At 45.8% G+C, this 27,201-nt stretch overlaps 3 protein-coding genes across 4 annotated transcripts in view; 2 read left to right on the top strand and 1 right to left on the bottom strand.

The window, feature by feature from the left end:
- The window catches only part of Ccnyl1 (cyclin Y-like 1), a 36,443-nt gene extending 30,868 nt beyond the window's left edge, over positions 1-5,575 (top strand). For both annotated transcript variants that reach the window (XM_008767164.4, XM_063267898.1), the window contains 2 exons: positions 1,493-1,655; positions 3,433-5,575. In XM_008767164.4, coding sequence (XP_008765386.1) covers positions 1,493-1,655; positions 3,433-3,549 — 280 coding nt within the window. In that variant the 3' untranslated portion in view covers positions 3,550-5,575. The remainder of the gene's footprint in view (positions 1-1,492; positions 1,656-3,432) is intronic.
- A 4,933-nt stretch (positions 5,576-10,508) lies between these two features.
- Fzd5 (frizzled class receptor 5) lies at positions 10,509-17,688 on the bottom strand. Its single transcript, NM_173838.2, is given in 2 exon segments — positions 10,509-16,790; positions 17,070-17,688. A coding segment is annotated over 1 exon segment (1,758 nt). The 5' UTR covers positions 16,540-16,790; positions 17,070-17,688; the 3' UTR covers positions 10,509-14,781.
- Positions 17,290-25,792, top strand: LOC134480379 (basic proline-rich protein-like). Its single transcript, XM_063267899.1, has 2 exons — positions 17,290-18,775; positions 24,185-25,792. Exon 1 carries the CDS (start codon positions 17,290-17,292, stop codon positions 18,028-18,030), a length of 741 nt encoding a protein of 246 aa, XP_063123969.1. The 3' UTR covers positions 18,031-18,775; positions 24,185-25,792.
- The last annotated feature ends 1,409 nt before the right edge of the window (positions 25,793-27,201 follow it).

Here is a 27,201-nt window from a genome sequence, read left to right on the forward strand (position 1 = left end):
AAAATGTGCTGTGCCCGTGAATGGTATGTCATTTAGATGTGGAAAAACCCGCAAGGTGCATATTCTGTTGGCATAGTGCTTTTCTTCTTTAAGCCTCTATTAATAGACACCGCTAATCCTGTGAAGGACCGTATGTTAACACAGTTAAAATGTATTAATGGAGAAAATATAAAAGGGATAGTGAAGAATGTTTGTTCCAGTAGCAAATTAAGTCTTGATTACCTGATTATCAAAACATCGTCTGATTTACATTTCTATAGGCTTATTGCCATATGAACAGGACATTAATTTTGGACATAGGCTGTTTAGCTTTAGTCTCAGCAAATGAGAAAACCAAATTCCTACTTTCCATATAGGATGTCAGATACTTTTTGAGGTGCTTAGCAAAAAAAAAAAAAAGAAAGAAAGAAAGGAAGGAAGGAAGGAAGGAAGGAAGGAAGAAGGAAAAAAATTAAAAACTTAGAACCAAGAAATTAAATATGTTCTAAGTCTTGGTCCTATTTGCTTAAGTATTTACAATTTGTCTATAATTTATAGAGAGGATTGTGACTGGTCAGGTGTACTCTGATTTTTAAGGTTTATTAAGCCTTCAGCAAGGTCACAGCCCCAGAGCCGCTTTGGTCCCTTGTCCACATTTCCCACTTTATTAAGCTCTCACTCTCCTGTGTCCCAGCTAGGGCAGCAAATGCTTGGGGTTTTTATTCCCTGCACAGGAGCCAGGTTTGTTGGTCCAGTGCTCCACTCGATGTAGTAGACTAAAGTGAGTTTAGTGTAGCCAGGACATCTGCCTTTGATCTCTCTGCTTTCCGGAATTTAAAATGAGTATTTTGACTGTCTTAGTAACAGTTTGTCACCTTAGTGCAATATTAAGGTGAGCAGAGACTTGGATTATGCCCATTGACATAGCCTCATGTGCCTGGGCAGGGGGAAGGGATTTCCTTTCCCATCCAGTGTAGCTTATTTATTTATTTATTTATTTGAGATGAATCCTTGTTGCCTCAAGAGTTTTTCCCCCTCAGAGATAATAGCGTAGCTCTTGATGGATCCATTTGTTGCCGTGGTGATGTGCCCACTCCTTTTGTTGGCGCTTCTCTACTTCAATAAGCCCCTTCCTGTTATCAGCCCGGTGAAAATGTCTGCAAGTTCTTCAGAGCTAATAAACAGCATACATCATCCCTTTCATCTGCTCACTGTAGCAGGCCTTGTGAGTGAGCATGGAGCTGAAGCGTACAGCTGCACTAATGGAACTCTGCAGCACAAGCGCATGAGAGGCTGGAACCTTTTCCCTCCACCCAGACTCAGTGCTGTGATGTGAAAGGACCACGAATAGCTGTACCTTGTTTGAGCATTAGTATATTAATCCAGCTGGGCAGCCTTCATGTGTTCCAAAATAGAATTTAGAACTATTCTAGAATCTCTGAATGATACTTTTGAAGATAGCCCAGTTGACTAAAATTGTCCTGTGTGAGTTTTGATGTTTGTCGTCCTCCAGGAATGAGATGGAAAGGCATTTCTTGGAGCTACTCCAGTTTAATATTAATGTTCCTGCCAGTGTTTATGCCAAATACTACTTTGACCTTCGCTCCTTAGCAGATGACAACAACCTGAATTTTCTGTTTGCTCCTCTCAGCAAAGAGCGAGCACAGAACCTAGAGGTAAGGCTGCATCACTGAGTGGGTTTCTGCGAGCCATCCGGTCAACATCTGTGAGGACAATGGGAAGCTTTTAAACGAACACAGTGAAGAGGTTATTATCTCTTTGGCATCATACTTCCTGGGCCTTTTCTGGTTTCTACAAGTATCTACATCATATAGAGGAATAAATATTGCCTCCTGATCATAACTCAGAGTCATTTTAATCAACTGTAATGTAGTTTTAATAGTTTCCCCGATTGATGGGTTAGAGAGACAGCTCAGCAGTTAAGAGCACTGAATGCACTTGCAGAGGACCCAGGTTCAGTTCCCAGTACTGCATGGCAGCTCACCACTGTCTTAATTCCAAGCTCTGACCTTCTCACACAGACATACATGCAGGCAAAATAAATATCAGTGCACATAAAATAAAAATAATAGTTTCATGTTGAAGCTCTATATTCCCACAAAACCTTCTTGAAATTTCTTAAAATTATATCCTTAATCACAAATCTGCTGCAGTTCACTCAGCTGACAGATTGTCAGAGTTTGGATACCGTGACTGTGTTAGGCAGCGTTAGGGCGACACTGAGTCGCATGTTAAGAGTGGTAATGGGACCAGAGATTGAAGAGTGCTTCCTACTCTTCTAGAGGATCTGAGTTCAAATACCAGCAGTCACATCCAGAGCTTCACAATTGGGTATGGTCCAGCTCTGAGGGGTCAGTAGTACCCTTCAGACATCCATGAGTAGCCCTTCCCTCCTCCCTACTACAGTCATAAATAAAAATGTTTTAAAAATGAAAGTGTAACTTCTATAAGGCAAAGTAATATTTATGGCTTAACATTTTTAGTAAATTTTTTTTTTTCCGGAGCTGAGGACCGAACCCAGGGCCTTGCGCATGCTAGGCAAGCGCTCTACCACTGAGCTAAATCCCCAACCCCATTTTTAGTAAATTTAAATTAGTAATAATAAAAATTAATAAAATTAGTAAATAAGTCACACTGATTCACATACTAAAGTTCCTTAAGTTCCTTGATAATTTAAAATATTTTTCTACTATTAAATGTGCTAGTGAACTAGCAACTCTAAATGCTTCAGTCATTAGACTCCTGCTGTTGAGTGTAGCATTCTCCCGCCTTGTTGTTAGACCAATGAAAACTGAGTAAATACTAATTGTTTTTGCACAGGTGTGTGCTCATGTTTAAAACAGTTACACAAGAAACATGATAATGATGTAAAAGCCTGTCACAACATCTACATCGTTGAGAACTGTATGTGTGGTACACTTATCTGAAGTTGACCTAGGTGTCTTCCTGAATCACCCTTCATTTATATTTTAAAATAAGGTCTCTCGTTGAATCTGGAGCTCACCAGGTTGCTAGAGACAGACCATTGAGGTCCTGGGCTTCTCCTTTCACCACTCCCTAGTACTGGGAAAACAGGCATGGCCCCTCACATGCCTGCCAGGGAATACAAACCTAAGTTCTGCATGCATGGCCAGCACTTTACTCACAGGGGTATCTCGCCAATAACTTAATAAAGTTTCCCTTTGATAAGCATTGAGTCCTGACCCTGGAAAGGTTAGTCAGTTAGCAGGAAATACCATCCGCAAGACAGCACTGTCGGCCTTCATCTTCAGATAACTCATGTGGCTGCATCTGTTTAGACTCTAAAGGATGGCTTAGTACACCAGTAGGTCGGTGCCTGCTCCATGGTGTAGTTTGTGTTGCTTTTTATTTTGTTTTCCTTAAGGTTGCACTCCTTTTTAAACCTCTGTGTCGTTTGGTTTCCTTTCCTAGGCCATTTCAAGATTGTGTGAAGACAAATACAAAGACTTGTGTAGAGCTGCTATGAGAAGATCTTTAAGCGCTGATAATTTCATTGGTATTCAGCGCTCTAATGCCATCCTCTCTTAAGAGAGAGACTTGAGGAGTGAGAACACCAGGGACTCCTCTGACAGACTGGAGAAACAGCACCTCTCCTGATCAGAGACCAGCAGAGGTGAGACTCCACAGAATGGGAAGACCTTGGATGCAAGAGACTCTGGACAGTGACTGCTGACTCCATAGGAAAGAATGGGACCTTGTCAAAGCAACAGCTCTCTGTCCTTTGTACTGTAAACCACTCCACAGCAAAAGCGCTGACCACACAGATAGTGCTTACCATGTAGGCTGATGGCTGTGAAATAGGTGAGGTTTTTAAATTGTTTCAATTTTTAGACTTTTGTTTGAGACAGGGTCTTACATAGCCTGGGCTGGCCTCAAAGTCAGTATATGATTGAGGCTGTCCTTGAACTCCTATCTTCCTGCCTCTACCTCCCAAATGCTGGGATTACCATGCCTGGCTCAAATTTTTAGACTTTAAAGACACTAACCATATAACTTTCGTTTTTCTGGTTTTTCTTGCCCCTGCCCCACCCAACTGCTGCATATGCTTTTAGAATTGATACATTTCAGTATTACCATTAAAACATGAGAATCCTTCCCCATTTTTGTGGTGCTGGGAATCAAACTGAAGACCTAGCATGTGCTTGGTGAATATGTGACCACTTAGCTATACTCCTCAGCCCCAAATATGGGATTCTTAACACTCGTGAAACCACCTAGGAGCGGATTGTGGCATCATTAGGTATTAAAGGCTTGCCTGCCCACTGAATCGTCAGAGCTGCTAGTCATTACTGGCCATCAGGTTAAGTTACCAGAAAGCTGCTGGAAACACTCGCCATTCGTGTTGTTTGCAAGTGCTGCCCGCTAGCGTTTTTGGTATGTTTGGAGCCATAAGAGAAAAGTATCCGCTGTTGACTACTTCTGTTGTGTCCACGCTGCATTCCTGTGAACTATTAATGGTGCTTCTCGTTTTCCGATTACTTTTCTCTTATTTGTTAAACAAGTGTATTAAAAAATGTTTTCATAATGCCAAACAACATAGCGGATCAGTGATCATGATCAAATAGTAAAAGTACAAAGTGTCCCTAAAATTAGTGATTGCTTCACACTTACTGTCCTATGGTCTCTCTGGGGACACTGCAACAGAAGCATAAAAGCCACAAACTTTCACAAAACATCTCTTGAAAGTTTTAATTTTACTGATTTGAAGTAATTAATTTTTTGTTTCTCAAAGATTGTAAACATAACCAAAAATATTACAAATTTGGAGGATTAAGTTGAAAAGAAAGGTAACATCAAACTTTTAGACAGTGTTTCATTAGTTTTGTAGCATTTACGGTTCTACGGGTGTCAGGGCTTACAACCGCATTGAGACTTGGGGGCTGTCCTGTCTTTCCATGGAGCCACTCCTATTTTCACGGAGTTCTTTGCCAGGCTGGGCTCTCACTGCTTTGATCACCTAAGTGTCTTTACACTCAGTTAAGGGAGGCTATGAAAAGCTGTGTTAACTCACATGTAACAAATCACAAGGAATCGGAACCTCAAACAGCAGGTGAAATAAATGAGCAATTAAAACAATATCCTGCCTGCTCCCTTGGGCGCAGGCGTCTCGCTCACACTGCATCCTTGGCAGCCCTAAGCACAGGTTTTAAAGGGCAGGGAGCAAAGACTGGGAAAGTGATGGTGGCAGCAGCTAAATCTGAAATAATAAAAGACTTGCATCCTACAACTGTGCATTCTATTTCTTCTCACATCGAACCTTGGGGATCTTACCTGTAAACAAGACTTTTGTGGGCCAAGAATACTCTCTCTTGAGGCTGCAATGCTTCAGTGCTCGTAAGTGCTCATGTTTTTAAAGGACAGACAGAAGTGTTAAGGAAGGATGTATGGAATATTACAATCTACCACCTCAACAACATTGTTTATGGAGTTCAGAGCTTAGAGATTCAAGTATTGATTGCAGTTTTATTTTGAAAAGAATGCTACAACCTAACGTGGTTTTTCTTTCTCATGTTTATATTAAAAGAAAAGCTAATAAATTCTATTTTAATTAAAATATGGCTAGTGCGTTTGTACCACTTCTCTGTCCATTGGGTATTACCTCTCTAGAGCTTGAGTTTACTGTGGTCGTGAAAGCTTTTACATATTAACCAAACTGTTTTGATTCATGCCACTAGTTCAGGAGTAGTAATTGTGGTCCTCAGTCTCCCTGATGCTATGACCCTTTAATACAGTTCCTTATGTTGTGCTGATCCCTGACCATTAGGTTATTTTTAGTGCTACTTCATAACTAAATTTGCAAGCATGAATTTTAATGAAAATATCCGATTTCCATGATATCTGATATTTAACCCCTGTGAAGGGGGTTCCACCCCACCCCTACCCTACCTGAAAAGGGATCACACCCCACAGGTTGGGAATGTGTTCTACCTGAAGATAATGTATTGCATTAAGGAGTCTGTCTAGCCACAGTATTTAGTGACATCATGCAGTAAGTAGATAGCTTATTTGAGTAGTCCATCGTGAATCAGGAAGAATCACAGTAGAAGATGAAATTATAGCTGTAACACCAATGAAAAAAGTGGCTAGAGGGCTGGAGAGATGGCTCAGCGGTTAAGAGCACTGACTGCTCTTCCCGAGGTCCTGAGTTCAAATCCCAGCAACCACATGGTGGCTCACAACCATCTGTAATGGGATCCGATGCCCTTTTCTGGTGTGTCTGAAGACAGCGACAGCGTACTCATATACTAAATAAATAAATATTTTTTTTAAAAAAAGTGGCTAGAATGGTATCAAATTAGAACATGTTCCAGGGAGTAAAGCAGACCTAAGGGAATTTGAATTGGGATTACTTAAAACATGTTGCATGAAGCTTAACATGTGTCAGGCTTGCATTTCAGGTGAGAATAAACCTAAGGGTTTTGGTTTTGTTTTGAGACAAGGACTCTTAATTTGTATCCTGGGCAGATCTGGAAATCTTGAATACCCACCCCACCCCCAACTCTGCTGCTCAGTTAGGTTCCTGAAGTAAGAGCCACTCAGCTTCAGCGATTGTTGCTAAACCCTGCACGTTACACATTATTTACTTTTCCAATGTTTGAACTTAGATCTTTTGACGATGGATCAATTTGTCCTTGACATAGGATAATTGAACTGACAATTTAGGAAGGGAAACCTGTCATAAGTTACAAAAGAATTTGTACCTTAGAGCTAGAGACATGACGAAATGGTTAAGATCATGTTTTGCTCTTGCAGAGAACCTGAGAGCAACTCCAATACCTACATCAGGCACCTAATGGCTGCCTATAACTCCACATCCAGGGAGTCTGACACACTTCCGGCCTTAGGCACAAACACATGTACAACTCAAGTTAATTTTAAAAGATTTACATCTTACATGTAGAAATGCAGACGGGTCAGATGTCAAGGACCTGTAAGAGGGGCTGGGAACGTGAATCTTTTGGATAAGCTTGCATCATGAACATCACTGAGAATTGTTTTCCCTTCCTCAACCCTGACGCTAGGATATGTCATTTTGATAAATGGGAAATTGGATCAACTGAGAATGTAAAAAAGTGGGTAGGTCTCTGAAAATGAGGCAGGGAACCAAATCAGTAGGGTGCTAACTAGATCGTCTTGGGGTTCTGTACTTTCAAAAGATTACAAAAAGAAACATCTGCCTAGACTCATCCATTTTTGATTTTGTGTTTTAGAGGGTGGGTGGTGGTGGTCTGTTTGGTTTTTGTTTTTAACCTCTAATAGAGTTCGACTTTTTAAGATCTGTATTTATTTTTTGAGACAGTGTCCCACTATGCAGGTCTAACTGGCCTGGAACTCTGTAAGTAGGCTGGCCTTGGACTCAGAAATTGCCTCTGTCTCCAGATTGCTGAGTTTAAAGACCTGTGCCACCACACTGACCTCAGAGTTCTAACTGGTGTATGATAATTTCATTATACAAAAAGGACAAAACTCTGAACTGCATGTTTGATCCCAGTATAACTACCATTTTTGCAGGTTGAAAAGTGGTGGCTGCTTAGTAATTCTCTCCCTGTTCACTGTTAGATTTCTTTGTATCAGATTTCAACCCAGACCACCCTTTCACATTTCCTGTTTTGTTTTAATTCAACAACACAGACCTTTATGACAGCTCAGCTTAGTTTCTTATATCCCTAAATACAGTATTCCCTGCTTCAAAGACATCTGTCAGTGTTAACAAAGGTATCAGGTTAGGCAGTGTGTTTATAAACTATGCAGGCTAGCTAAAGCCTTTCGCAACCCAGCTTCAGCCACCTTTAAAATGATTGGTTTGCCTGCCTGTCCCTTCATCCAGAAGCTGCATTCTTGACATTTAGAAAGAAAGCTCTCAGCAGAGAAATATCCCAAGGTAAAGGACTGGTTTCTGTGCAGACTGTGAGTCTAGTGTCCCATCACTAAGTCCAGCATAGGATTACTTCTGGTCTAAGTGCCAGCCACTTAACCTACCTGGAGTCCCGACTCTGCCAGCAAATGTCACAAAGGATCACATAGGGCTGTGTCCCCTAGTGCATACGAGCAACTTCGGTTTCGTGGGCTTTTTTCACTCAACCATGTTAAGTGGGTTTGCCAGTAAGAGAACATGTTCCTGCTCTGAAATAAACTTTTAGGAATCCCACCCTGTGGTTTGACATCTTCAGTGTGCAGGAATGACCACTGGCGCTGTTACATTGTGTAGAAGAGGAATTCTAAATCTGGTGAAAAGTTAACATTCTTTTCAAAGGGAAAAGTTCAGATCTTTAAAAGTTTTAAAAAAACACCTAGCCTTAGAACTGCTGTAAAAACTGGGCAGTCTCAGTGTGATCAAGGAAATTCAATGGTAGTCCCAGAACTTAAGAGCCACAGCGAGATACCAAATACCGTGAGGACTTCAAAGGATATCCAGGTGAATATTATCCCTTAAAAACAACCCTGCTGCTCCATTTCCTTACCCTTCAAGTCTACAAACCACCTGCAATCCCAACGGTTAGTCTCTAGTAGAACTAACTCCTCAGAAGGCTGACATTTAGTGTGCCCCCATTTCTCCCTCCCAGTCCTCAGGGCTCAAGGCCCAGAGGGACTGTTGCAATAGATCATCCCCGGCTTGTCCCCTGTAATCTCTTACTAATGCTCAACACAACACTCTTCATGCTGGTTGCTATATAAAAGCCCTCCATGGGGCTTCGACAAAATGCAGGCTTTCTATGGCTTGCAGGCCACCTGGCACAGGTGAAATAAGGAACCAAACCACCTGCCCCAAGTCAACAACACTTAGGTGACTCCACTACCTGACTGAGTGCCATCCTTTAAATGTCCCACTAGTTCTCAAGGCAGGACCATCAAATCACCTCCCAGCGGCTTGTCCTCCATGAGCAGTGAACTTTCTCTAAGTGCAATATGGTACCATGGACTCTGGTTCCCAGAATATTAGTGGAAGACCTGATGAAGTCTGGAGTTCCCATTGACTTTTTAGTTGTGACACAGTCAACTTTTAACACACCTTTGATCCCAGCACTCTGGAGGCAAAGGCTGGTGGATCTCTGAGGCCACAGTTCTACAACAGAGCTACAGAGACCCTGTCTCAAAACAAAACAAAGCAACAAAAGATTGTTAGCATTAGGGAAAATGGATAAGGGGAAAACAAGAACCCTTAATTATTCAGGGAGAAATTTTCCCAAGTTTAAATAGCTTTTTATTAAAAAAACAAAAACAAAAAAATAACAAAAATCAAAACTCACTGAAGTCCTAGGGTCGACTAAATCTCAGATTCCTGGGGCTGAGACTGGAATGTGCTTCCCAGGCAGAGCCCCAGTTGATTCTTATGCAGACACACTGTGAAAGCTTCCCTCTCCATTCCTCTCCACCCCACACCGGGAACTGCTGAGGGCCCCTAGCTTTCTGTTAAAATCTAGATTTAACCATTTAAACATTCTGAACCACCGAAAGTAAGTGCTATTCTTCTCTCCTTTTCACAAATGATAAATCTGATTCATTTATTTTATGTGACACAGATGATAAATCTGAAATGCTAACAGGTTGAGTGTCTCTGGATCAGGGCCCACAAATAGCAGAGCTGGGATTCGAACCATTGACCAACCTATATCTTCTTCAGTCCATACACACAGCCATTCTCCTCAGCATGGTTTCCATCTTTACAAACTAAAGAACTCTGGTCATGTCCTTTCAGTTTCTCACTCCCCTTTCCACCCTTTCTTCACTGGGTGAAAGCTGACCCTCAGAGAGAACAGAGGTGGAGACAGGTATACTGACTAGAGTTCCTGTGCGTGTGAATTGTGTTGCTCTTTCTCAGACTGTCCCCCCAACACAGACACTGCAGTCCATTACAATCATACATATTGACATTATTATACTTCTGCCCTATACATTTTAAAACCTTAAATACCCATCTTTCTCTCATATTTTCCCACAATACCTGAGACTGTCGCTAAAGAACACAAAATGAGATACTGGTTACCTTAGGGAGTCACTAGAATTTTGCCAAAGCAGGAAGGACCCTACAAGTAGAAGGCAGTAAACATTCTGACATCCAAATTATCCAGGGGTGAGTGTGGTGTTGTGCTCAATGAATTCTGGTCCTCTCTTAGCTCCTGTTTTAGTTATTTGAGCTCAACACCTATTTGGACTTTCAGTCAGACCTCAGAATCTGAAGGATAAGCTGTGCTGAGAGCTGCTGTCCCTCAACTAGATTTGGAACCGTGCACATAGCCATCAAATAAAACGTAACTGGGACACAACCTTGGTCTTCTGTGCAGGAGAAACCCAGGAGGCACAGAAGAGGAAACTGTGTTGTATGTAGTTCTTCTTGCAATTAGAGTTTACTGATGAAAATTCAGTGGCTGATACTGTAAGCACATCTGAGACATGTGGTGATCATGCTGGAGTCGACATCGCTGTTAGCCTTGGAAACCAATGCATGTCTCCATAAACAGGAGAGAAAGACTCGACGCCATCATCGTATTTTCTTCACCATTGCTTTAATGCCATTTAAAAAAGTTATCTACATTAATTCTGAACAAAGAAACAAAAATAGACATTTCTTTGTTTTTCATAAATAACTAATCTCCATATTTGATAAAAATCTTAAACCATTATTTTACCTTCCCACAAATATAATACAAAAAATTTCCAAAATAATAATAATGTCAACAAGTTAAGGATCTTAGACTAAACATAACCATGTACGATTGCTGTTGTACTGACTGCCAGGCACAAAACCAAACGAAACCAATCATCTCTTCAAGATGCTCTGGGTTTCCTTTTGCGAGTGTTATGGATTCAGAGTTATAATCATTGGCCAGGCATGATCTATAGATTCAAGCTGATTGTCTACAAGTAAAATATTGCTGGTTCTGAGTTGTGAGTGCTGGATGTGGCACGCCAGTGATGATCCTTACTGCATAGGACGGGCACTACAGAAGAATGCAAACCATGACTGCCCTGGACTCCACTACAGACTCGATATGTGCCTCAAGTGGCTCAGTAATAAATTCACCTGCACCAACCCGTATCAAAAGTCACTAAATCTCTCTTTCATATATATATTATATATATTAGTATATACACACCCACAAAACATACACACTATACATAGTTTGTAACAACATGAATTAATATTCTCTTTAAAAAATGATATACCACAGACAGACAAGATCCTGGATGAAATAAATGCTGCAATTGTCACCAGGCTTCCAGACGGCTCTGAGAGTCTGAAACAGGTTAGTTGCACCCTCCCTGCCCACACCCTCCCTGCCCTTCGCCCTTCTTTAAAGTCTCTTTAGGTTTTCTCTTTGAGCCTTCCTCCCCAAGCCAGGCTGCTTCTTTCCCAGGATCCCTTGATTGGACTTTGGAGACAAGAAAGGACACAGAGAGGCAGCAGGCAATTCTTAGCCGCTATACCTCACACCTGCCTTGATTTGTGATGTGCTCGGTCCTGTTTGCCAGTGTTAGAAAGCACTTATTCAAAGCTTTGTCCCTCCTACCCCCCTCGGTCTTTCTGTGGAGCACAAAAGTGAAAGCAGCTTCCTTAGCAGGGGTAGCAGTTCATTAAAATATACAACTGTGCTTCCTAGCTCTGGGGTTCCCGTTCTGCACGCGCCGGTGCAGGTCACGGGTGCTGTTATTAAGGTTCAGTGTATGATCCATGATGTTTTCTCCGGGCAGCCGGTGTCAAGATTAGTGCTGCCCTGGCCCAGGAGGGAACAGCCTAATGAATACCAACTTAGAACCAGTGCCATCGGCACATTATTTAAGCTTGTACATGCGCACAAGTGCGCGCGCACACGCGCGCGCGCGCACACACACACACACACACACACACAGGCCCTGGTCACTGGCAATGATCACAGGAAACTACGACAAAGGGATTTCGAGAATAAACCAATAAGGCACCAAGAAAAATGATTTTTCATCCAACTTAGACAACTTCAAAATGTGAGGGAAATAATATAAAGTTAAATTAAAAAACAAAATATAATCAAACCTTCCTAATATCTGGCCATTGGAGTCATTGAGGTCTTGTTTCTTTAGATTATCTAAACCCTCACCCTCTAATCTGGGAGGCATCCATCCCAACGCTTAAAGAGGTGAGTGGGTCGGCCAAAGGCACATGGGCTGGGCCCAAACCCACCCTCCCCCTCCACCCCCCCATCCCCTGTCCTCTCACAAAGTTGGCAGTACAGAGGTTGCCGGGCTACTCCACAGCTTCCCATTTCACCGTCTTGTTATCGGTACAGACATGCAAAGTGGAGGAAACGTGTGGTGGGGTAGCCATCTGAAGGCTGCTTCCCTCTTCCCTCCCCTAGGGCTGGCCAGAAACTCCAGTTGGCCTCGAGGAAGCAGGTGTGCTTTGTCTCTCTAAGGGCATGGGAGAGGAAAGGGGGGCACAGAGAACAGAAAACAAGAGGCTTCTGACGCTCCTTCCAAAGGCAGTCCCCACACAGTCCCTACTCTGGCGTCATAGCCATTTCAACTGCTGTATTTCCAAAGGGAATTAACTGATTAGCTCATTTTTTTTTTTTTTAGAGCTCTGGCACATTGCTTAGGTGGGGGAAAAAAAATAACCATTCTAAAAAATGAATGAAATCGCTTTCATCCACTTCACCCCACAACTTTTACTCTCTACGTCTTTTCTTGATTTTGCCACAATTCAACAACTCAATTTTCTTTGTGAGGAGGGAACAACCCAAACTGTGCACAGCTGACTGGGGTGGGGTGGGGGTGCGGGGTGCAGCAGATTCTGGGAAGACTGTGCTAAACAAGGCAAGAGGTCAAGGTGATAAGAAAAGGACCTCATTTGGAAAACAGAAGTGGTGCTGAGCAGGGAGTGTGTTGAGCTTCCCGGAAGGGGCTTCAGAATAAGTAGAAAAAGACCCTCAGAGTTCTGCACCTAGGTGGAGAAGGTCTTTTGGAAGCCACTGAAATTTTAATTCTGACTCAAGTGAGCAAGGGCAGGGTATTTTACATACCCTGGGTGCTTAAATTCCCAATGGGAACTCTTTTCTCCACTCAGTACAAGGAACGCAGAGCTGGCTTGGCCTTAACTCTCCCTACCCCCCCCCCCCAACCGCTGCAAATGAAAATCGGGATGCCTAGACTCCAGCTGTTTTTCTAGGGAAGCTTTGGGAAGTTTCAGTTGTTTGGCCATTTTAGTTCCTTAAATTCAGTCCCCACTCTGCCTTGGTACTTGCTGGCTGACGCCCTGCCATTTCTTTCCCAGTAATGGCCCCACGCTCTTAGTGAATGAATAGTTAAACAGATTAGGAAAGCAAACAGACTCTTCTAATGGCACAGAAACTGTGTGAGGGGGCTGTCCATCACTACACAGGCTCTGTCAAAAGGAGGAGGAGAAATCGTCTCTCCTCCCGCAGCTTTACACTGCCCTACAAAGCTTAAGTTTGGGGTCTTGTTTGTTTTCAGACTACTAAGGATTGGTAGCTGCTTGGGGGAATATCTGGCTTTAAACTTTCGAGTTCAGGGAGACCGGTTTTCCCGGAGCCAATGTTTGTTCCCAGGTAACTAGCCTCCCTCCCCCAGTCTCTTCATTGGTGGGTGGGTGTGGTTTCTAATCGCTGCTCTCCACCAGGAGGAATAAGAAAAGCAAGAAAGACTGTTTAACATGATAAAGGAGGTGGGCTGAGAGCAGCAGATACAAGGCAATGGGAATTTACTTTAATTACTGGAAGCATATCCGTTTTTTGTCCTTTAATCTAAAAGAGAGCCCCCCTTTAGCAGGGATTCCAAACTACTTCCAGAAAAAGGGAGTGGGTCTACATTTACTGAAATTTGTAGCACACGTTTTTTTAATTCTGGGGGTGGGGGGGCACTGCTTATTAAGAACCACCCCCTCCTTCTGTCAGAAAGCTTACCTTCCCACCAGTTCAGTCAACCAATCCCAGCCCTTGGGCTCTATGGCAAATGTTTATGTCCGGTCTATAAGGCCACCTCTAACTTATTCAAGACAAGCGGGCCAGCTGGCTCTAAGAGGGATGAGAATGACCGCAGCGAGCTGCCCACGGCTTGCTGAGCAAGGGTAAGGAGGCACACGAAATTCCTGGCTCCCTAACCGTGTCATCTGGGGGATGGTCCTAACCACATCATATTCTACTCCCGGAGAGGACTTGAGGAGGCTAGACACAGAAGGAGCAGATGGCCTCTGGCCTCTGAGTGTCCTGGACATTTTAAGCACTCTAAGAAGAAACCACCTAAAAAAGAAGGCTCTCCCTACACCTTCCCAGTCACAGCAGCCCTTCACTGTTCACATTAATAAAACAAAAGCAAAAAAACAAAAACAAAAAAGAGACGTGTAGGAAATATATTTTCCTAGTTTAGACCACACAGTCCAAAAAAACCTGAACCAACAGTAACCTCATTACAACGCCAGTTTGAGGATTATGAAGCCCCCAAAGCAAAGGTAAATTTTGTTGCCAAAATGCAACAAATTTAAAACTTAAAATATACATATAAATTAAAAACAAGGTACTTCTAAAGAAAGCAGTAAGAAATGCAAACTAGAATACACTTAACCCCACAGCACTGCAAGCCACGCCCCCTGGTAGAATACTGGGGACAGGTAATCTTTTGAAACCGCCCCCTTTTCCTCTCCAAGCCGCTCAGGGAGGGGGCATCAGCACCAAGAAGGTAAACGGAAGTGACCTTCACAAAGCTACCAAGCTACACAACCGCCCCCTTCAACGTCCAGCACTGTCCCTGGGCCTCGGCCTCCAGGCCTTCCTATACGTGCGACAGGGACACTTGCTTGTGGTATGCGGCCGCGGGGCCCGGCGGCCCGGTCCTGCCAGTGAGTGCGGCGCTGGCCTCCGCATAGTCTCCTGCGACCATAGCGCCACCGCTTTTATGGCCCCGTCGAGAGCTGCAGCAGCAGCGGCTGGTGAAGCGCCGCCAAGACTCCAGGGTCTTTCCGGACCAGATCCAGACTCCCGACGTGATGCCCACCACCAGGCACATGAAGTACTTGAGCATGAGCACCCAGTACTCGGGTTTGGCGCGTGGCTGGCCAGCGTCCGACCCCGGACACGCGCAGGTGAGGGCTGCCTCCCAGCTCTCCCGATAGTGCTGTTCATACAGGTAGCAGGCCACCACGATGCTGGCTGGCACCGTGTAGAGCAGAGTGAAGATGCCAATGCGGATCATGAGCTTCTCTAGCTTGTCCGTCTTAGTGCCACCCTGCTTGATGACGCTCCGGATGCGGAAGAGTGACACGAAGCCTGCCAGAAGGAAGAGCGTGCCCACCAACAGGTACAGCACCAGTGGGCCCAAGACAAAGCCTCGTAGCGAGTTCAGGTTTTGGTTGCCCACATAACAGATGCCAGCCACTGGGTCTCCGTCCACGGAGCTCAGTGCCAGCGCCGTAATGGACTTGACGCTGGGGATGAGCCAGGCAGCAAGGTGGAAGTACTGTGCATAGCCTGCGATGGCTTCATTGCCCCACTTCATGCCAGCCGCCAAGAACCAGGTGAGCGACAGGATGACCCACCAGATGGAGCTGGCCATGCCAAAGAAGTAGACTAAGAGGAAGACGACTGTGCACAGCGCAGGGCCGGTAGTCTCATAGTGAATGTGGCTGTGCTCTCGGCTGCAGGCGACGCTGGCATGGCCTACAACCAGGCGCACCAAGAATCCCAGTGACACACACAGGTAGCACGCAGACAGGAAGATGATGGGGCGCTCAGGGTAGCGGAATCGTTCCATGTCAATGAGGAAGGTCGCTACAGTGGTGGACGTGGAGATGAAGCACAGCACAGACCACAGGCCAATCCAGAAGGTGGCGAACGTGCGCTCATCCGGGCTGAAGGACGGCTGGTAGCAGGGCACTGCGCAGTTGGGCACTTGGCCGGTGCGCACCTTGTTGTAGAGTGGGTGTGACTCCTTCAGGATGGGCACGAAGGGCTCGCGGCACGTGCACACAGACGGGCCTCCCGAGGGACATTCGCCCCCGGAAGATGGCGCCCCTGGTGGTCCTGGGAGTGTGGGTTTGGCCGGGAAGGACTTAGGGGACGCGGTGGTGGCTTCACTTCGGTTATAATCCATGCACAGAACCTCAGCGTCGCCGCCCAGCACTGGGAGGCGGTCGCAACTCATGCGCTCGGGCCAGGCGAAGCCGTACTGGCGCATGAGTGGCGAGCAGCCGGCCTTGGCGCGCTCGCACACGGAGCGGCACGGTGGTAGCGGCTTGTGGTAGTCAGGCAAGCAGATGGGCGTGTACATGGAGCACAGGAAGAAGCGCAGGTCCGGGGAACAGTGGATCTCCACCAGCGGCCAGAATTGGTGCACCTCCAGGCCTGCTTCGTCCTGAGTGTCATGGTTGAACTGGTTGGGCATGTGCGTCAGGTTGTAGCCGATGCCGCGGCACATGGGCACCGTGATTTCCTGGCACACTGGGGCCTTGGAGGCGGCCGCTGCCCGGCCCACCAGCTGTGCCAGCAACAGCAGCAGAAGAGAGGGCGGCGCGGACGGGTCGGGTCTAGCCATCGCCCCCTTCTTCCCTTTGCCACCCGCTGCCCGAGAGGGTCTGCGTTGACCGACGAATCTGCGGCCGGGGCTTCCCTCTCTGGAGTCTTGACTGTGACGCCCGGGCTGGCAACCTGTTGGTTTCTTTTCCTTAAAGAAATCCGTCCAAAGATCAACTGTTTCTGGAAGGCGCTGCCTCCGCCGGCAGCGCTCAGCTCCACGCCAGATAGAGCTGGAGGGACTATTAGGGCTCCGACTCCAAGGACAGAACTCTTAAAAGAGAAGGTAGGGGAGAAGAAAAATCGCAACCACTCCTCTCAGAGGAGAGCCAACCGCTTGGTCTCAGTAAACCGGCTCCAATCTCTAGATTAACTCCTTTCCTCCCCTCCTCCTGCAGCCAAACTTCAGACGCCCCCACCCCCTCCACCCCACTGCCCGCACCCGCCTCTCTTTTCTGGCCCGGCCCTGCAGGCTATGCCTGGGGCCAGAGAGCTCAGTCCCGGAGAAAGGGGCAGAGGAACCGGGTGAACAGGGAAGACGCGGGCTCTTACCTCTGAGGATCCTGCTAGGCGGCAGATGTCTGCAGCCAGCCGGGCTCCTCCGTCCCGCGACTCCGAATCGGCCCAGAGCTGGGAAAGTTTAAGGACAAGCTAGGTACCTGTGGCGGCGACACATGGCAGCAGGTGGAGGACCTTTCAGAGAGCCGGGCGCCCCTCGACCACGGGCGGCGCGGGCCGGTCAGTCGGCTTCTCTTCCTTCGGGGCCCCCTGCATGATTCGGGCAGAGCAAGGCAGGGGCAGGCCGTGCCTTCCACCGGCGTCCCGGGGCCGGGACGAAGGGCAAGGGCGCCGGGCAGCACTTGAACTGGAAGGCGGAGGGATGCGGCAGCCGGAGGGGACCCCGCCACCTCACAGCACAGCGAGCAGCCAGCGCTGGCCGGGCGGGGACTGCATGGTCCGCGCCCGCCGCCGCGTCCCGCCAGCCGCTCGCCGCCTCCCCTGCAGGGGGCTCCGCGCTCCAGCAGACTCCGGGGGGCGGTGGCGGCGCTCTCGGGACGCGCCCCACTCGGCTCCTCCCCCGCGCTCTCGCACTCTTTCGCCCACCTCCAGGGAGCTCCGTACGGTGCGCGACGGCAGCGGACGAGTCTCGGCTACAGGCTGCCTGCCCTCTCCCGCCCCGCCCGGGTCACCTGCCTCTAATGCCCGCCGGGAGGCCCCGCCCCGGGCCCGCCCCCTCCCGCCCTGCCCGGAGCTGGGCCGTCCCACGGCTCCCTCTCCGGGTCCCCGCCCACCGCCCTGCTGTCCTGGCCTCTCTGCGAGCGCCCCGCGGCCCCTCCCGGAGCGGGCAGCGGAAGAGCGTCCGCCAATAGTGGACCGGCAAGTTACGAGGGCGGGGTCAATGCTAATCAGGCCTCCCAGAGAACCCGGGCGGGAAACCTGGCCCCAAGTCCTGGAGTTCTCTGTGGTGGTTCACCAGAATGGTACTCACTTTCCTGAAGGTTCTGCTCTCTGAACGCCTGCTTCCAGGGCCTCCACTAGGCCATCTCTCTCCAGTTAAGTGTCCTTATCGAGGTCCGGTGCTTGTTTAAAGGGATGAGAGGTCAATTCAGTTGTGCCACCTGTCCTCCCCCTTCTGAGCTGCCTTGTGCTAGGTGACAGACGCGCTAGTACTTAATGAGCAACCTCGTGTTAGTTAATCGTTTACACCTTGATAGGCAATCTGGATACCCTAGAATTCTGAGGCCAGAACGCCTCAGAACTTGACCTAAACAGTTGAGCTAACAAGACAGCAGAAACGTTGACAAACTTGTGCCCTTCCCTGTGGGAGCTCCTAGCACACAGTAGGCTCTCTGATGACAAACCTAGAATCCGAAACCAGAAGTTGGGCAGCAGAATTCACAATCTTTACCCTCCCTAGGAAATATCGATATTTCCCAGGCTTTGCCTTTCGTATATACAACAAAATCTTGCCGTTGTAACTAGAGGATGAATTTCTTTCCAGTTTTGGATGACTCTAGAGACGGTAGTCCTTAGCAGTAGCAATTTATAATCCCTGGCAGATCTGAAGACACCCACAGAGAAAAACTCTTGGACTGGGACAGTGTACAGCTCACGGTGCTGGGTTCCCCAGGGTTGGCTGCTGTGCACTTTGGCGAGGCTGGGACCCGGTAAGGGGGTCGCACTGGGGCAGTAGGAACCGTGGAAAGACCTGCTACCCGCTGTCAACGGAGGGACACACAGTGGCGCTCTCCTGATAGGTTAGTATACTCCAAGTTTTAAATGTCTCACAAATGCCTCTCTTCTGTGAGTACTAATTAGGTTGGGAGACTGAGGTGTTTAGCATGCTTGAAATTCATTCACACGCTTATGAAGAGGCTTTAAATTGTATACTGCTCCTTCACTCCCTCTGCTGGGGGAGGGGAGTGGGAGGGATTCGAAGTAGGGGAGAGCCTAAGGGGTACTTGAAGGACTCTGAACTGCCCTCACTGGCTGAGATCTGTTGGGTGTTATTGTCTTCTGTGCCGGTTGTACAGGCTGAAAAGCCATTTTCAGTGTATCAACAAGGTTTTGTGGGAGCTAATGAAATTCTGTATTTAATCTCAGACATCACAGCTATTAATAAATGTTTAAAACATACATTGCTTCATTCCCTAGAATTCTATAAGGTGTTCATATTTAATCTCTTTTGTTCTTAGTAACCGCTTGGCCCTCAGGGTCTAGAAACAGCCCGGGCTAAGAATTAGTGGAAGGAGAATAGACTAGAGCATACCAGTCAGATAAGGAAGGAACCCGCAATGGAAAGTTTGTCCAGCCTGCCAACATGCCAGGGGAGGCCTACTACCCTTTACTTGTATGTTGCTGCGATAGACAAGTGTTGGCTAATAATAAAAATTATTTGGAGGTTGGAGAATGTAAACCACTTGCACTGGAATTCAGCCAGAATACTTGGGTTGTTTCACTTGGTTCTGCCTAGGACGTTACTGTCTACTGCTCTGTCAACCTTCTAAACAACAAAAATCTGACTTTTGCTTGGAGATCCCAAGTAATGACAGTAGTAATGGAAACAAACATTGGCTGGGTGTGGTGGCTCATACCTCTAAGTCCAACATTCTGTAGGGGGATGCTGAGTCTGAGGACAACCTGGGCTACATGTCTCAAAACAAAAACAAAAAAAGTGACAAGATAAACGTGTATAGTTTTTTTGTATTACTTTAGTTTTTCTTTTCCCACATATATTACTTTAAGGATTATTTTAAGATATGCTGACTGGGGCTGGGGTTCAGCAGTTAAGAGCATTGTGTGCTCTTGCAGAGGACCTGGGTTTAGTTCCCAGCACCCACACTGTGGCTCACAACCATTTGGAACTACAGTTCCAGGAGGGCTGGTGCTCTCTTCCCACCTCCTTGGGCACCATGCATGTATGAGGTGCACATACATACATGCAGGCAGAGTACTCATACACATAAAGATAAATAAATCTAAAACCAGAATAGTTTAAGTACGCTGATATTTAACATATCTCAGGCAGGTTGCTAAATAATATATTTTACCTCATTTAATGCTTGGGATACTCAGATACAGAAACTGTCACCAAAACAACTCATTGGATTTATTGGAGGTAGCTAGTCCACCAAAAGGGTAGCAACCAATATTTTTATACTTAATGGTTAGTACAGTTAGTAACAATATGATATAATTATAAGTTGCTAAGAATAGGTTTTAAGCGTTCTTAGCACAAACACACACAAAGATAAGTATGTGGGCTAGAAATTTAGCTACCTATCAAACACAAAGACCCAGGTTCAATCCGAAATACCACCTAAAACTCGGCATGGTCCTCATGCTTATAATCCCAGTATTCAAGAGGTGGAGTCCGGAAGACCAGAAGTTCAGTTATCCATCCTTGCCTGCTATCAAGTTGGAGGCCAACCTGGGCTAGATGAAACTTTGTTGATTTTTTTTTTTAAAGGAAAAGGAAAAACATGTTATATATGTTAAAATTATTTGAACTAACTATCCCAGGAGATATAGCTATATCTAGGCACCATGTTACAGTCATAAACATATACAATTTGTACTTAATTTAAAGAGTTCTTTTGGACCTAGAGAGATGGCTCGATCACAAAGTCCCTACCCTCAAGCATAAGGGCCAGAGTTTAGAACTCCAACACCCACCAAAAGCTGCAAGTGGTGAAGCCAATAATCCCAGAGCTGACAACTCTTTAGGCTTGTTGGCCTGCTAGTCTAGTGGTAGCAGTGAGCTTCAGTTTCAGTAAGAGACGCTGCCTCAAAGCTTCTGGCCTCCAAATGTGCATGCACACCTGAGTCTAAACCCACACACTCGAACCGCTACACACAGTAAATGCATAGTTTAATTTAAACTTAATTGTTAAAATTGCTTCTAAAATGCAGTTTTTTCTTCTGAGTTTCAATTTATTCTACAAAGGATTAGAACATCTCTTTTTAAAAGATCCAATTGTGTATATGCACTGGGGTCTTGTATATCCTAGGCATATTCTCGGTCTCTGAGATAGATGCTCGACCAGCCCAGACAAATAATTTAATTTTATTTGTTATTAGTACTGCAGGTGTGTGTCCTGATGTAAGTATACCATGGTAATGTGTGCCAGTCAGAGCTCTCTTTCCACCCAGGTTCCCAGGATTAAACTCAGGTTAGTGGGTTTGCACGGCAAGACCCATCTTATCAGTCCGAAGATAATTTTTTTTAATTTTGTTTTTATTGTTTTGTTTTGTTTTTGAGACAGAGTTTCACTGTTTAGCTCTGGCTAGCCTGGAACTTTGCTTTGTAGACCAGGCTAGCTTCAAAATCAGAGATCTGGGGCTGGGGATTTAGCTCAGTGGTAGAGCGCTTACCTAGGAAGCGCAAGGCCCTGGGTTCGGTCCCCAGCTCCGGAAAAAAAAAAAAAAAAGAAAAAAAAAATCAGAGATCCACCTGACTCTTGTAGTGCTGGAATTAACAGCATGTACCACCACGCTCAGCTCCAAAGACATTTTTAAGCACTTGGAACTCTACCAACTGTCATCTATTTATTTGTTCATATGTTCCTCTATAAAGCCACTTAAATAAATATCACACTTCTGATAACTGCTATATTAAAAATAGTTCTGCAGTCAAATTCATAAAATTCAACTTAGACTACTGTTCAAGAAATCTTTATTCACTATTGAAAATTTGGAGGGTAATGATATTTATCTCATTTTTTAAATGTCTGGCATTCTATGCATTTTCAAAAAGTATTATTTTATATTTTATCATGGGGAAGTACTTATGAATCTGAAATCATAGTATTTTGTTTGTTTGTTTGTTTGTTTTTTACAATGCATTATTCCCAACACTATAGGAATGGGTGAATAAGTAGCCTTTGTATACGTTTTATTTATTTTTTAGGCTATTTATTTACTTATGTATTTATTTATTTATTTCTGAAAGCAGGGTTTACTATGAAATCTAACCTTGAACACTGGGGAAACTTCCTGTCTCCATCTCTTGACTGCAGAGGTTGCAAACCCATGTTACCATGCCAGGTTCTCTGTATACTATTTAAAATATTGCTAACTAGGGTGGGAATGGTATGTCAAATACACACACTTTGAATAGTCTGTTCCACAGCCTGGCAGACTAAATGAATGAATGCCAGGTGAGGTGAACTTACCACGTGAGCTTGACCCCACTTTGTCAATACAGTATGAGTCCAAATGTTGGCTTTGCCCTTACCGCGTGGACTCCGGCGACTCATTGTCAACTCCAGGCCCTTCCTTATGCCTGCAGGAGAGAGTTTGAAATACTTGTCTAACAGAGTTGGCATCAGAAGTGCATTGAATCTGTAGGGAAAGGGGATGGGAACTATGTTTACTACCTGAAGAATCTACACAGACTTTGGTGACTGCTCCTAGCTTTTTCTAAGATTCATTCCACCGCCTGTTTCCCCAGTTTTCTGGAGGTGTTTGTACTCTATTCCTGGAACACAATCCAACTGTCACCAGTTATCTTTGGCACTTAGAACTAAATCGAATGCCAAAGCAGGGCTCGTCACTTGTCCTGACCAAAGGGCATACAGCTGGCAACCTCAATCACCTGTGCACACAGGTGCTGGCACCAGCGAGCCAGCCACACACAGCCAGCCTGACTCTCACAGGTTTTTCCAGACAAGCTCCTCACCTGTCCACAGCATCTCTGTCCGGGCCTGTCTCTGCCATATCAGCTGCTTACATGCACACACACACACACGCACACGCACACACAATCAAACTCTACCTCTCCATCCTCTCCCCTCCCATACCACAGTGAAGGTTATAAAAAGGTAAAAGCTCTCTTCACCCCCTCTCCCCAAGGTTGGGGAGTACTAATCTTTCTCACATTGATCGACAGCTCGAAGCTGCATGTTACAATCACCCAGGGACCTTTAAGAACCCCCTCAACCTTGGGCCTGGTAGAACGGGATTTCTGATTGAGGGCCTTGGGTACTGTTTTCAGGGTTACTTTGTTTGCTTGTTTTTGTTGATTGTTGCTTTTTAATTCTCCAGGCGACTCTCTTTTTTATCTAGGGCTAAGAACCACTGACAAAATTAGCTTTGCTTCCGTCTCAGTGAAGCTACCAATGTAAACCCCACGGGCCTTCTGCAAGACTCTTTTATACACATCTCTGTATGCATGGACGTGTCAAAGCAAAGAATACATGCTTCTAGGCTATTTGTATGAGAATCTACATAAGTTAAGGGGAACACATAACTCAATGGAGCTGTGGTCAAATTCAGGACCGGTAACAACTGCAGGGACAGCAATGGTGAGAATCGACTGCTCTCCGTGCTTGTCATGTTAACATTGGACATATGTAATTTCTTCTCCTCAAAGAATCCCGGAAAACTGGATATTATTATCCCATTTTGTTGATGAAGAAATTGCAGTTCAGATGAGCTATGTAACTGGCAGAGTGGCTGCATATCTTCGATTTAGATTTTCCCGACCCCAGAGGTTATGTGCCCATTGATTGCAAGCCTGGCTGTGGGCCTAGCCATGGCTGGTCAAAACCAGCTGGGCTTGGGGTTAGGGATTTAGCTCAGCGGTAGAGCGCTTGCCGAGCGAGCGCAAGGCCCTGGGTTCGGTCCCCAGCTCCGGAAAAAAAAGGAAAAAAAAAAAAAAAAAAGAACTACTTTGGGGTTGGGGATTTAGCTCAGTGGTAGAGCGCTTGCCTAGGAAGCGCAAGGCCCTGGGTTCGGTCCCCAGCTCCAAAAAAAAAAGAACCAAAAAAAAAAAAAGGGGCTGGGGATTTAGCTCAGTGGTAGAGCGCTTACCTAGGAAGCGCAAGGCGCTGGGTTCGGTCCCCAGCTCCGAAAAAAAGAACCAAAAAAAAAAAAAAAAAAAAAAAACCAGCTGGGCCACAATTATTGATTTCCTTTGTTCTGCGGAGTCCCTTCTGTTCTCCTGTGGTTTCTTCTGCTTGGAGGTAAGAAAGAGAAGGAGAGCTGAGGACTCTAGACTCATCTAGAACCCAGTTTAAATCTAGATGCCGCTTACTGCTTGGGTTAGCAGACTAGGCACGAGTAGAGTTCCTTATACTAGATGTCAGAACTTTAATTTTTTTTTAATTGACAGTTTGATACATTTATAAACATAGATGGTTCACCCCTCATTTCTTCTCTTACAGCCGCCTCCCTTCCATGATGAGATGCTGACGGGCCTAATCCTGTACAGGGCTTGTGTAGATAACCACAGATGCAGTTGTTCACGTGCACGAGTGATCAGAAGACATCTTTCCCCTACATATTTCTCCATCCTCTGGCTTATACATACTTTCCATCCACTCACCGGTGATCAGAACCTAAGTCTTGACATTAAATCTGATTCTGACACGAGGCTCTGGAATCCTAACCTAGCACCCCAAAATGAAAAAAAAAAAACAACAACAACAACCCCCCCAAAAAAACAAAAACAAAAACAAAAACAAAAAAAACCAAAAACCAAAAAACAAAACAAAACAAAACAAAAAAACCATGAGCAATGACTTCTTCCACCTACTGTGAACCCAGCACTTGTTGCCAAGAACATGGAGAAAGTTGTGGTCTGGCAAAGCAGGGCATCATGGGATTTTAGAGGGGGCAGTTAGCCAAGGAAAGGCCTAGACTTGACTGAAAGGCTGGATATGAGTTGGTATAACTCATCAGGGTTTAGTACTGGGGAACAGAAAACCCTCTTGAGTACTTCAAGCAGAGAAAGATTTAGTACTAAGGCTCAAGCAGGGGTGTGTGCAACTGTGGGAAGGAAGGACTGAAGAGCTAGAAGTCAATGCTGCTGGTGTATTGAGTTCAGGGGCTAATCACAGTAGCCATGGTCCAGAAACCAGCCTGGTGCTTCTGCAGTCGCCTCCCACGCCCTCAGAACTGATGGCTAGCCATCAGAAGGGGATGCCGAGTCCAGCACCACGAGCTCGCTGCTTTCTGTTGTGACTCCCAAACACCAGTTGCCTGCTATGGCAGGAGAAGGCTGCACTTTGCATTCACCTGTCAACTCTCATTGGATAACTATGTCAGACCCACACCCTAGATGCAAGTGAGTCTGGGAGTATCTGTTGTTGCTGTTGTTGTTGTCCCCTCAGCTGGATTACCAGGATAGGACGGGGTCTCTTTTCTAGAAATAGGAGGCAGCAAAGGACATGGAAGCAGAAAGAGCCCGTGACGAGCTACTGGAGATTACTAGGTCATCATGGAGCACCTGTTTACCTGAGGTGCCCTTAGGTCTAATCAAAAGGCTTTTTTCATAAACTATGTCCATATGCATACCCTGTACATAACACTTCTTCACTAGCACTGTGCTTGTTTTATTGACTAGGAATGTAGAAGAACGAAGAAGAGAACAGAATGTACAAAAAAAGAAGTAAAAGCATTAGACACTATTTTATCCACAAAACAACTGGGGCCTATCTTCAATTTACGTTGCCTTGAAGCCATATCTGAGACTGGGTAGCTTTTTTCTCTCCTCCTGGGGATGGAATCCAGGGCCTCATGCACATTAGGCAAATGCTTTACTACTGAGTTATATCCCAAACGGAATACTGGCTAATTCATAATGAAGAGAATTTGTTACCATTGTGAAGACTGCAAAGATCAAGAAAAGGGCACATCTGGTAAGGAATTTCTTGCTGTTTCATATCATGATGAAGAAGACGACAGAGACACAGAAAGAGACAGAGAGAGACACATCCAGAGAGAGACATAGAGACAAAGACAGACAGGTGGACACACACACACACACACAGAGAGAGAGAGAGAGAGAGAGAGAGAGAGAGAGAGAGGGAGAGGGAGAGGGAGAGAGAGAGGGAGAGAGAGAGAGAGAGAGAGAGAGGGAGGGAGAGGGAGAGGGAGAGAGAGAGAGAGAGAGGGAGAGAGAGAGAGAGAGAGAGGGAGAGAGAGAGGGAGGGAGAGGGAGAGAGAGAGAGAGAGGGAGAGAGAGAGAGAGAGAGAGGGAGAGAGAGAGAGAGAGAGGGAGGGAGAGAGAGAGAGAGAGGGAGGGAGAGGGAGAGAGAGAGAGAGAGAGGGAGAGAGAGAGAGGGAGAGAGAGAGAGAGAGAGAGGGAGGGAGAGGGAGAGGGAGAGATCTTTACAACAAACCCACATTGTTGACCATTGCGTCTTAAAAATCCCACTTCTTGGTACAGAGTAAGCTCCACATGAACTTGGGAGGAGACAAGCACCAAATGGAAGCAGAATCTTACATTTTCCCAGGCTTAGTGTCAAAAACACTATTGCAACTCATCTCTCCTTTCTCCTTCCTGATAGAACTCCGGTTGCTTTGTACATTTTTATAACCCTCCCTGGCCCTTCAGACTATGCACTTCAGAGAAGGCAGGAGATCCAATCCAAGCCATAGATTATAACACGAAATTGGTCCACCCGACCACATTGCTTTCCTGCTCAGGAGGATTAGAATTACTCGTGCACAAGAGGCTCACTCTTGGCCAAGAAGGGAGAGGACTAATGGGAAGGGGCTGGTGGCAAAGGTTTTACTCAGAAAAACAAATACTTGATCCTCCTGTGGACAGTGATTTGACTACACGAGACACTTGTGATACAGGTGTGTGCATCCTATGGGTCTATCCTAAAACCACGTAAGATCTAAGCTGATGGAAAGGTAGCTTAGTGGGAAGGCATTTGCTGCACAAGCGTGAGGACCTGAGTTCAGATCCCCAGAACACACATAGAAAACCTGTAGTCCATGACTGGGAGGTGGAGACAGGCAGCTTCAGCGGCTTGCTAGCCAGCTGGGTGAGCTCCCATTCAAAGAGAGATCCCATCTCAGTTAATAAGATAATGACAGCTCAAGTGGAAATCAATAGAGGACATCCAGTATGAACCACTGGTCTCCACACACACCTGCACGCAGAGTGCTAAGCTGACTCACTGAGGAAGGGTGACCTGAAGCTGACTGATCAGGACCTCTTGTTAGATGTGATAACCCATTACTTCATTTGTAACCCTGCAGAGCCATATTTTCAGCCACTGGCAACCAGGACCACAGTAGCTGCTCCACATAGCCTGTACCCACTTACCCTCGCCTAATGGGAGTCTTTGGAGGAGACTTACAATAGGAGTTTATTCTTTCTCTTTTTTAACTCTGAAAAGAAAAACAGTCATTCACCTTTCCAAAGTTTCCACTTACTCAAACGTCA

The sequence above is a fragment of the Rattus norvegicus genome, chromosome 9 (assembly GCF_036323735.1).
Source record: "Rattus norvegicus strain BN/NHsdMcwi chromosome 9, GRCr8, whole genome shotgun sequence".
Lineage (NCBI taxonomy): Eukaryota > Metazoa > Chordata > Mammalia > Rodentia > Muridae > Rattus > Rattus norvegicus.

What these genes read in the sequence shown, in the direction of transcription:
- LOC134480379 (XM_063267899.1), top strand. Translation starts at nt 17,290, where the DNA reads ATGATTCGGGCAGAGCAAGGCAGGGGCAGGCCGTGCCTTCCACCGGCG.